Source organism: Epinephelus fuscoguttatus, linkage group LG15, assembly GCF_011397635.1.
Source record: "Epinephelus fuscoguttatus linkage group LG15, E.fuscoguttatus.final_Chr_v1".
NCBI lineage: Eukaryota > Metazoa > Chordata > Actinopteri > Perciformes > Serranidae > Epinephelus > Epinephelus fuscoguttatus.
In genome coordinates this window covers 16839841-16851777 of record NC_064766.1, presented here as the reverse complement: position 1 = coordinate 16851777, position 11937 = coordinate 16839841, and the positions used below count along the sequence as shown (strand labels likewise).

Below are 11937 nucleotides of genomic sequence, written 5' to 3'. Positions count from 1 at the left end.
AGAGATGTCTGCCTTCTCTTGAGAATAATGGATATAGATGGCACTCAGCTTGTGGTGCTCAAAGCGCCAAAAAAAACTCATTTCATTTTTCAAAAATCATGACCCGGTTACTCAAGATAATCTACAGACCTTTCTCGTAGCTGCTTGAGAGTCACTTAAAGAAATCCTCAGATAGTTTATGGAAACACTGTAAAAAAGAAACCACACACACATCCCCGTCCCTCTAAGGGAGGACAACATCCAGACTGTTTAATAACATTTCTGCTGGTATGTCCCCCATGACTCCACTTTGCTAATAGTTTACTTCATGTCTGAAATAAAGCTGCTCCACACAAAGAGGCATTGATGACACAGGGTCACAGTACTGCAAGACCTTGCAGAGAGCAACATCTCTAATTCAAATACCGGGATTAGTCCGAGGGAGAGAACACATATCTGGACCATCTGGCCACAGAGGTAAGAAAATATATTTGGTGATGTATGTATAAATGGTGATGATTTGTGAGGGAAAATGCTGTTTATTAGCCTTAACTGATGCTGTTTTCTTGTGTTTAAAGAAACTGTGTTGTCAAGTAAACTTTAACATTTAGAATTACTTCTTAAAATGCCATGAAATCCTTTTCTGCTTTCCAGTAGTTGCATCTTCTTATATCTTGTTATGTCTGCTTATATATTGGTTATTTGATGGCGTTTCAACACAAACTGTATCTGATTTAATTTTTATGTTATGGTGGATCAACTCCTGCAGGTACTGAAGGGCACCACAACCATGAAGTTACCTTTTGTTTTGGGTTTTGCCTTCATCCTCCCGCTCATCAGGGCTCAGGTGCCTCATTGGGGACCTTGTCCAGAGCCAGCTGTTCAGCCGGCGTTCAACCTTAGACAGGTACGAGCTACTTTGTACAGAAATTGATAAATAAATTGGCAGAGCAATGCCCAGTTATGTCCCATGGTTGTGTGTAGATGACATAAATAGCTGTCTTTTTTTTTATCTTGTACCATATCAAAAGATTAGAAAAGAATACAAACTTTATTTTTCAGTTTGAGTGTCTGATTTTGTGATGGGTCAAAAATGTATAGCACATAGTGTTTGATTTGTATTCTATTAAAAGTAGCCATTGATTAAACTTTAGCCTAAATAGCAAGTTATTTAACATAGTTGAAATGGTAATCCAAAGTAAGGTGAAGCATGTGGCACTTATAAGCAGTATATAAACTTGCAATAAAAGGTTTACAACACATTGTAATGTAGTAGTAAATAGAGCATTTATGTATCCGGTTGCCAACAACCTGGTCTCACTCCCAACTAATCAAATGCCGATGCTCAGTCATTGGCCCTGAGCATCAGATACCAATGCATCAGGGCACCCTTTAGCAGCAGCAAGAGATGCACATGGGTGTCAGCTCTAAGCAACCGCTGCAATGAGCAAGACAGTCTGCATATGGTGGTTGGGAGGTGAGGTGGATGGGTCAAACAAACTCATTACATAGCAACACACACGTGCTAGTATGTGTAGCACCCTATAGTGATGTAAACAGTGTAGACTGTAGAAATAATCAACACAGCCACTGCAACTTCACCCACGGGTTTGTAGACTCCAATTTTTAAGCCTTGAGTTTGTCATTTCAGCCATCTTGTTTCTTTTTTTGTTCTGTTTGGTTTGTTTTTTGGAGTCAGAAGTGATCATATTTGGTTGATAGGCTGGCACTGTGAAGGAGTGAGGGGTAGTCCTGCCTTTAATTATGTGTAACTATTACTATAACAAGTAAGTTATATAAAAATTCACCCCCGTACAGTTGTCGTGAAGAACGAAACTACTTATAGAAACCAATATATGTTTTTTTGTACCAGGTTGTAAACATGTTTATTTCTGCTGTAGAATTAAGAATTTTTACATGGAGGTCTATGAGGACTGACTGGCTTTTGGAGCCAGCCTCAAGTGGCCATTAGAGGAACTGCAGTTTCTGGCACTTCTGTGTTGACTTTATTGTCCATCCTTGGAAGTTGCCACTTGGTAAACTAACGGCGTGTCAGTTTACCAAGAGCATCCAGAACACTGGAAGCTTACTTTGAGCGTCATAGTTTGACATGTAGGGCCATTGACCAAGCAATGGTATGTGAGGAGTTGGGAGTGAGAATGTATTGTTGCCAACAACTAAAGCTCCTCCTGTGGACATCCAAAAAAAATATGCTGGTGTATAAACAAATACGAAATGACAATATGGTAAAACATAGTCGTAGTAATATAAAATGTTACAACTGTTGACAAATATGGTACATTAATAACCTCCTAAAATGCCCTTATATCTGCTCACTCCTACATTTTAGTGTACCATGTGTAAGTAGCATTTCACTGATGCAGTTGGTCCAGGAGGAGCTAATTTGAAGTACTGTATGTACTGGTGGGTTGTTCACAATAAACAAACCTGCTGGTATGTAAAGCTGGTGAATAAATGTTGTGGAGTAGATGTGTTAAGTAGCATAAAATGGAAATACTTAAGAGAAGCACAGTACTTGAGTAAATGTACATCCCACCTCTGGTAAAGAAGAGGTTTGATAGGACACTCACCGTACATTTACTGAATCCACTAAAACATGTAGATTTATTCATACGCTCCACTCACAGCGCTCTGAATTGTCTTTGAACTCGTGTGTGTCTTTGCCCTCACAGTTCATGGGGAGATGGTTTGAAATTGCCAAACTGCCAGCCCAGTTTGAGAAAGGCCGGTGCATCGAAACCAATTTCACTCTGACGACAGACAACTCCATTCGAGTGGTCAGCTCTGAAATACTGTGAGTCCTATCTGCAATTTTCTTTGTGCAAATGTGGAGTCAAGAGGTAATATTTGCATGGTGTGTGGTATTTCGCTTAATCCAACATGAAATTTGACTGTGTGAAATAAAACAGACAAGGTGAGCTGAGGAAAATCGTAGGGACTGGAGTCATAGAGGATCTGAAGAACCCGGCCAAGCTGGGAATAAGCTATTCCTACGGTGAGAGAGACACTAAATACATCTTTGAGAATAAATGCCACTGTTGTGTATTATTTAGGGAGTCAGTTGTTAATGTTAGTGTGCTTCTTAACATGGTCATGCCTCTTATTTTTGATCCTCATGTCGGATCAGGTGAAAACATTGTAGGTGATCTGCTTCTCCATCTTGTGTTTTTTTACTCCTCATCACCACAGTCCTGCCCTACTCCCCTTACTGGATCCTGTCCACTGACTACACAAACGTGGCCCTTGTGTACTCCTGCACGGACATCCTGAGGCTCTTCCACGTTGACTTTGCCTGGATCCTGGGCAGAACGAGAACCCTGCCAGACGCCACCATCCAGAGAGCCATGCAGATCTTTGCCAACAACAACATCGACGTGACCAGGATGATTCCCAGCAAGCAGCAGGGCTGTAACAAAACTCTCTGAGCAGAGCAAGATGACACTTCTGCTGACAGGAGGAGAAATTGAGTGGAAGATGATTTAACTCTGATTCCACAGAAGACTAATATTTAGATGATTATGACCAGGGATGTAATGGAGGGTACACTCAACTCAGTTACTCAGTTTGTTCATGTGTGGACAGAGTTTTTCTGCTTTTTGAGACAATAACAACGGCACAAAATAACTGCATGTACATTGTAGTTTGGTGTGAGGGTGTTTTATGTATAACAGCATACCCACCTCTTTATTTAACACAACATCCCTGGTTGTAATACTGTCAGCTGAGGGTAATGTTCCGCACATGTATAGCCATTTAAGCTGTTCTTTTTGTCATAGTGAACTATTTTAGCTGTTTAATTTTCAGTATAAAGTAGACAAATCATACCGGAATCAAATGATATTAATTAATGTTTATATCACAAGCTGGAAACATAAAGCATTCAATTAGAGTAAATAAAAGACAGTGAAACATACTTCATGTGATCATCTTTGATTCTGCGCAGCACCTCTTTAATGAAAATATTGAATGAACATCAGAGAGCAGCTCAGGGTTTCTACATGCATAGATAGAGTCAGAAGCAAAAACTGATTTGAAAAGATCCCTATGAAAGGTGGTTTTACTTCACCTGTAAAAAAAATAAAGTGCAGACTTCTATTGCTGTATTAGGTACTTTTAATGTTTACAGGTTGACATCCTAGTAATGTGAAATATTTCTCTTATATTATGACTCCCCTTTCAAGTTGATCCCTAAGTAGCTTTAGATTTTACATTTGCCAGTAATGTTTAATGTGTCATGTCAAAAAAACAAAACAAAAAAAAGCAGTGTGGTTAAGAAACACATTTTGTATCAAAGGTGCAATATGCAATCATTTTAAACACGTAAGATTAGAATATGTTTTTTTTTTTCTTTTGGGTTATTATAAAGATTTTATCAATCCCTTGGTAAAATTCACAAGCTACCCAGCAGTAATTTAAAAAAAAAATAGCTCTACCTTTATCAGCACTTTTAAAGTGATGTATGCATTGTTGAACCAATAATCATAATTCAATAATATAATATAAATTATTTTGTAATGGGTCATTTTAAACAATGGGTTGCCCACTTTTGCTTTTGGTGCTTTATGTTTAATGCTAAAACTTTACTCCTACTGGAGAATAAAATTGATTGCCAGACTTCTGCTCGTAACAGAGTATTTCTACACTGTGGCATCATCACCTTTACTTAGGTACAAGGTCTTTATACTACTCCTTTCATCGCTGATTTAAAGAATGATGATAAAATGGATCCATTAAAGCTTCCCTGAAAACTTGCCGCGGAACCTTTGTATCTCGACTCGACTTTCCCATCGGATTTATTTTGACCGGGCACCACATTAGCTTGGTGGTGTAGCTAATAATTTGATGAATATTCGGCGATAAGACGCCGTGGTTTTTGATCATCGATGCCACTAAAGGATCAATCCAACTCGACCGTCGCCATGAAACCAGCGGTGGACGAGATGTTTCCTGAGGGCGCGGGGCCGTACGTTGATCTGGATGAGGTTTGTTAGCTAACTAGCTGGCAGGCTAACTATTAGCTTAGTTAGCCACGTATATTAAAAGTTGGCGTTAGCTAGCTGTACCAGCCAACTTTAACTGTCCCTCTGTTATTGAAGTGTTTTGGAGCCTTATGGGTCTATATTAAAGTATCTCTCCATTAACTGCTAAAAGTTACGAATAATTACTAAATTAATAACTAATTTCTGGCAGGCTAATAATATGTTACACTTGCTTGTTAATTTAGTTGTAAATTAGCCGAAGTAAGCTACAGACTGCCGGGCTGACTGTATCAGGGTACAGTGTTAATCAAGCCAGATAATACATAGCCACATATTACAGTGAAAACTATTAAATCAGTTTGTAACACTAAAATATCCTCATACCCACACATTATTAGCTGAATATTTACAGTTTAAAGTACACACTATGCTTTAACATGAACCTATCACCCTGCACACTGTATATATACTGTGAGACATGTAACATAATACAAAACGTAGGCTACATGACCACTTTCTTCATGTATATAAAATCATTTGGTACTTAACCCATTTAATATTTTTGCACTATTTGTATTTGTTTACAATGTACAGAGCACCTGACTTATAAATAGATTTTGTGTGTTGCTATTCTCATCTGCTTTTATGAACATATTAGGTAGGCCTAAATATAGACATAGAACCATAGTTATTCAGTTTGTTTTCCTTGCTTTTAGTTGTACGTCTATTTTTTTTTTAAATCTTCCTGTAAATTTATGTGTAAGTACATTGAGAACAGTTTAAAGCTGGAGTCAAATTCCTGGTATATGTACACATACGTGGTCACGCCGAAGGATTTTGTTGGACCTCCTGGATCTACTTAATGTTTAAAAAGTGACAAATAAACAACTCAAGTATTCATGAGGAGCTAAATAAAATTAATGATAAACTAAACAAAGGATTAACAAGGTGTCTGCTGGTTGGGATGACAACAGGAGGATGGAGTAGCAAAATGAAAAAGTGATGATTCAAGAATAGAGTATTAGTAATCTCTGAGGGTCCAAGGACAGAGGGATGTTGTATTTTGCAGAGCCCTCGGAGGCATATTGTGATTTGTGATATTGGGCTTTATAGATATAATTGAATTGAAATTATTATTTGTACAGCCCTTTGAGGCATGTTTTGTGACTGGGCTATAATGAACTTTGATTGACTAATCTGTAAAGCATTTTGGGTTGCCTTTACATATGAAATGTGCTATATAAATACATTTGTCTTGCCTTGCATCTGGAATCAAGACCATCATATAAGACTACACAGTTTACTGTCTTTGCTGGTTTATATTTGACCACAAGTAACTTATAGTGACAAATGTATCTAAACAGACTGCTAGTAGTAGGCTGGTTTACTGGTTGTGCAGCCGGTAAGTTGCTGGCTGTGTTTCTTGGGATTGAATTTGTGCCTCTGAGCTGCATGTTTGTTCTCTGGCAGGCTGGGGGAAGCACAGGACTGCTGATGGACCTGGCTGCCAATGAAAAGGCAGTTCACTCAGACTTCTTTAATGGTAAAGATCTCCATACACTTACAATTTGCCATGTCTTAACTTTAAACAATCACAAACTGAGATTCACAACAGCAAAACCAACAATCTACCTGAACCCTTCATAAAATGTCGTGGAAATACTGATTTATTGTTGTTATGCACTGAGTTAGTCCATATTATCTGCAGGGATTGTATATACCACTGGCCTTACATAATAAGTACAGCCAATTTTTAATAGGAATTTTGCTGTGTATATACTCCATCTCTGTCAGACTGACTAAATGCGGTGTTCAAACTTAATTTGATTTGAGCTAAGACTCAGTTCATCTTAGATCTGACATGGTTTTATGTATTTATTTGTACATGAAATAAAAGACTTGTGAGCCAAATGCTCAGATACTGCCACACTAATAGTACTAAATAATGGGTAGTGATACACAGAGCAGCATTTGAAGCAGTCCCCAAGGATACATATTTGGCTGAAATGCTGCAGACTGGCTGCGTGTCCAGCCTTTTAAATGCTTCACGTGCCTGGAGATGAAAAAGCTTCTTACTCCAGTTATTGCCTTCATCTGGGCGGAGTTTGGGGCCAGGTAGTGTGGTTTGCAGTGGTGGTTATTTTACAACACCACTGAATGTTCTGGTCTTTTTTCTGCAACATTGGTACCTCCAAACTTTGGACTTTAGGATGTGTGGCATATTTTACACAATAGAGTCTGAATATATGTAATATTTTTTGACTACACGTGTGCGACTATCTTTCTTCACACCTGTACTTTAATCGTGGTGTGTGTTCCTCATCTCTCATGCAATGAAGTCTGAGTGGATGTTTTGAAATAAGTATTTGTTTGGAGAGACTTAGCAGGAGAGTGGTGTGTCACACATAATTTAAAACCCCCACTTATAAACACAAAAATAACAGAAATTACTTAGCTATTTCAAATTTTGTTGGATTTTGGCAGCCACAGATTTTTAAAATGAAATACTCTATATCTCTGACACTTGCACTGAATTTCCTAAAGGTGTCTTTACTAAAAGACAGAGCCTTAACAACATCTTTAGGCTGTCTGATCCTCTCACAGGATTTTACACATAGATGCACATTAACTTTGCTGCTCAGGTAATCTGAAGTGAGGAGGAGTCAGACATCTTCAGATAGTAAAGTGTCAGTCAGGGCAGATTGAATCTATTAGCACATGATGTTATTTCCCCCTTGGGCGTCAAAACGCTGCTGTTTCCACAGCAGGAAAATCTCTTTACTGGCCCAAAAACATTCCTTGTACCTCCGCCCCCCCTTTTTACAAACTGTGTTTTATAATGTAGTGTGATCTCTTGTCCTGAGGGGCAACTACATCAAACAGCCGCGAGTTCTTGCCATATGCGACACAGATTCCACGCAGACTTCTCAGCTGGCGCTCTGTAGATGTGCTTTGTATGAGGCTCATTTAGAATGGCAGGCTTTATTCCCTTCTCGTCGAGATGTGTACCACTTAACTGTCTCCCGGCGTGTTGAAAGCAGCTCCCAATCCCCTGGCCTACATTTATAAAGGGATTTTAAATGTTAATTCATTTAAACAATCAGTGTCACACTGGCTCAGCTCTTTCGCTGTCACTGAAGTGACAGTTTGTGCTAATTTTTGTTATTTTACTCTGAAATATTCAGGCTGCAGCGGTTCTGCTGTGAAATTACTTCTCTGTGTTGTAATTGTTTAGGACTAGTCCTTATGTTTTAAAGGGATAGTGCACCCAAAAATGAAAATTCAGCCATTATCTACTCACCCATATGCCAATGGAGGTCCTGGTGAAGTTTTAGAGTCCTCACATCCCTTGCAGAGATCGGTGGGGGGAGCGGCTAGCACACCTAATGGCTGACAGCGCCACAGACTAACGTCCAAGAACACAAAATTGAACCCACAAAGTATCTCCAGACTGCTCATCCGTAGTGATCCAAGTGTGCTGCAGCCGCGACATGAAAAGTTGTTTCGAAAAACATATCAACTCTGTTTTTAGCCTCACTGTAGCCTGTAGCTCTGACTGCTTCTCTGTGTTTTTCTCTGTGATACCTTTAAGGGATTTTATAAGGCTTTTACTTTCTAGGCTCACACGAAACTGCAGTGTAATGAAACTGTTACTGAAAAACCTGAATGAATCACTTTGGAAATGTTTGTTAAGCATTTTAAAATACAGTACAAACATTACAGGCTCATATTTGTTCATACATTAACTACTGTCAGTTGCCTGCATTGTTTATTGTATCATTTATTTTATTGTAATATATTTTCTTTTTTTCATTGGTCCTGTTCAGTTAATCAGTCAATGTGTGTAGACCTTACAGAAACCCTAAACTGGACATTTGCAATAGTTGGCCAAAAGTATGTGGATACACCAGTTGACTTAGTACTCTTGCTCTGGCGCTATGGCCACCTATTTTCAATGAAGGGAAGTCAAACTGCTGCAGTGCTTACAGTGATATTTTGGATAATAATGTCCTTCCAACTTTGTAGCAACAGTTTGAGAATGGCTTTTTCCTGTTTCAATGTGGCAATGCCCCTGTGGACGTTTGGGCACCCCCTTTTTTGGTCATATGTATGTATACTGTATATAAATACTGTCCAAGCATTTACAACATGACAGAAGGAAATTTGTCACCTGAGCGTAGATGTCTTCCATTGTAAGTAATGTTTTGTGGTTTTTTTTGTTTTTTTTTTTGTGAAGGCTTTAATTAGAGCCAAAATGTTGTTTTTCTGCCATGTATTGTGTGATTTTTATGTTCTGTGTGTTTGATGACACCTTTTAAAACAGCAGTCTGCAAATTCTTGTGTGTAGTCTGCACACTGTGTACTGTATGTAAACTGCAGACTGTACCAAAACAGCATAATAGAGTGCTATTTACACATCCACACTCAAAGTGTCTGTTAACATTTTTCTTTTTACTGAGCCCTTAGATTAAAAGAGATTAGCACTAAAGACAACAAGTTGAACCCGCTTCCTTCTTCGGTTTTTCCCAATATGAAGGGATTAGTTGATTAAGTGATTAGTCCAACGTCAGGAAATTAACCACTGTTTAAAACGATAATCGAATAATTATTATTTTGACAAGCACAAATGCCAAAACACTAGTTCCAGCTTCTCAGTTGTTAAGGTTTGCTGCTTTTTTTGTCTTATGTGATGGTGAATTGAATATCTTTAAGTTTTGGCCCGCTGCTCAAATAAAACAAGACATTTAAAGGCATCTTTTGCTATAGGGATTTATGTTGGTTTTCTTTTTGCTTTTTGTTTTCTGACATTTTGCAGATTTAACAATGAATTAAAAAAGGGGGCAGATTAATTGATAATGGAAACAAAAAAGTAATCACTTGCAATTCTAGCTTTCACTTTACAAAGAAAACACCAGGGCTGCAACTAATAATTGTTTTCATTAACTATTAATCTGCTGATTATATCCCTGGTTCCTTGTTGTGCCTAAAAATGTCAGAAAATGTTGAAAAATGCTGGTAATAATTTCCCAAAGTCCAATGTGATGCATTCCAATTGCTTGTATTATTTGACTGACAGTCCAAAACACAGAGAGACTCTGTCACTTTAATATATGCTGAAGGAAAGCATACGATTCTCATATTTTCTGGAGCTGTAGCCAGCAAAAGTTTGGCTTTTTTTCCCTGGAAAACTGACTGAAATTGATTATTTAGTTATCACAATAGTTGCTGGTTCATCTTTTAGTTGAACGACTACTAAAGAATGTAAAAAGAGCCATATCTAAAAAGGCAAACATACAATACAACCCACAATAGGTCTGACCAATACTTAAACATTAGGCTTCACATCAGATGCAGTACATACTGAATGGTTTAACAATTGTGACAAATGAAAGCTTATCTTTCCATAAGCTGGATCGCAGTGAGTCAAATGAAGGCTGCCTGCAGAAGCGGAGGATGTGGCACATAATCCCGTGCATGTTCATACAGTTCTGTGCTGACCTCTGACCTCACAAACTGTCAGACGCACAGGAAGGCCGCTGTGCAGACTCCTCAGCAAGTGCATTCCCAGATCCTTTTACTTTTATCACCCTGCACCTCTCCAACCCTCTCCGCCTATAACGCTGCTTTATGAGAGAATGTCAGAAACATTTGAAATACGGCCGGTGTTTCGTTCTCCAGCTGTTACGTAACCTTATTTTAACAATCATGTTTTTTTGTTTCCACAGATTTTGAGGATCTGTTTGACGATGATGACATCCAGTGACAGAGACGAACATGTCCTCAGAGTAATGATGGATGATATTCACACCACTTCACACCTCTTTTTTTGTGGAAAGCAAACCAACCATTTACTGTCTAATGACATACAATTTCCTTTCATAGTTGTCCTAGTTTCAGGCTTTTTTTAAAACATCCTTAAAAAGTCGTCACCGGCTCCAGATGTTGTGAAATTCTTTAGATCCCAAGGATTCCTTCATATGTGCTTAAAATTATGAGCTTGTATCGTGCTCATGTCTTCGACTGTTTCTTAACTGGATTGCAGGTTTCAGTGTGCCGGAGAACACCTGTTAGGAGCGTAATTATACTTGTGATAGGCAGAGGCTCCATATGCTGCTGCCCTTAAATATGCTGCAGATGGCATATGATGAATGACAATCTGCTAAAATGGCTTCAAGTATTTATATCACACTGTGTGATAGTCACATGTATTCTGTTTTTATCTGCAGTCTGTCCTGTTACGTCATGACTTTGCACATAGCTGTACAGTTGTTGAGGATCCACACCTGTATTTTTGTGGTCAAAAATAAACAAATAGCATTTTGTATTTATTAAAGAAGTAAGTGTGTCTGGCTCCTTTCATTCACCATTTAATCATAATTTCTTATTTATAGAGCACTCTTCTAGGTTCTCTATTTTTATTAACTCGCATTTAATGTTTTGGAAACACATTGTACAAAGTCTTAAAAATCTTAAACTAATAAAATGAGTCATACAGGTTTTTTTTTTTTTTTAAATCAATACAATGGAACACAATTTATTACTCTAAACATCAGTTTCATTTTTCTTCATGTGCTGAGAAAAACAATCAAGCTCATTCAGGGCTTTTAATAGATTGAGTTGGAAGTTCAGATTTCAATAGCATGTAAAGAACTGCTATTAAATGGACCCTTGACATTTCTTTTTCTTTTTAAGTCCTTAAAGCTACACTTGGTACTATTACCAAAATAATTTGTTTTTCATATTTGCTGAAACGCTCACTATATTCACACAGGGCTAAATGAGACGGATAATCTGGGGGGAAAAAAGAAAATCACATTTCCCTGCTGATTCAGTGGCCTTGTGGCATATGTATGGCCTTAAGGCCCGAACATACTCGGGCGGAACGGACTCCGCGAAGGTCTGCGCGGACTCAAAGCGGACGTCCGCAAGTCCCGTGCGCGCAAAGCTCAGATTTTAC

The 11937-nt window shown here is 38.3% G+C and overlaps 2 protein-coding genes across 2 annotated transcripts; both read left to right on the top strand.

The window, feature by feature from the left end:
- The first annotated feature begins 322 nt into the window (after positions 1–322).
- On the top strand, positions 323–3913 carry apoda.1 (apolipoprotein Da, duplicate 1). Its single transcript, XM_049598625.1, has 5 exons — positions 323–456; positions 749–886; positions 2673–2794; positions 2910–2995; positions 3190–3913. The coding sequence occupies exons 2-5, from the start codon at positions 770–772 to the stop codon at positions 3423–3425; spliced, it is 561 nt and encodes a 186-aa protein (XP_049454582.1). The 5' UTR covers positions 323–456; positions 749–769; the 3' UTR covers positions 3426–3913.
- Positions 3914–4780: 867 nt separating this feature from the next.
- On the top strand, positions 4781–11316 carry LOC125902356 (COP9 signalosome complex subunit 9). The gene is made up of 3 exons (XM_049598626.1): positions 4781–4982; positions 6450–6522; positions 10706–11316. Exons 1-3 carry the CDS (start codon positions 4884–4886, stop codon positions 10741–10743), a joined length of 210 nt encoding a protein of 69 aa, XP_049454583.1. The 5' UTR covers positions 4781–4883; the 3' UTR covers positions 10744–11316.
- Positions 11317–11937: the final 621 nt, after the last annotated feature.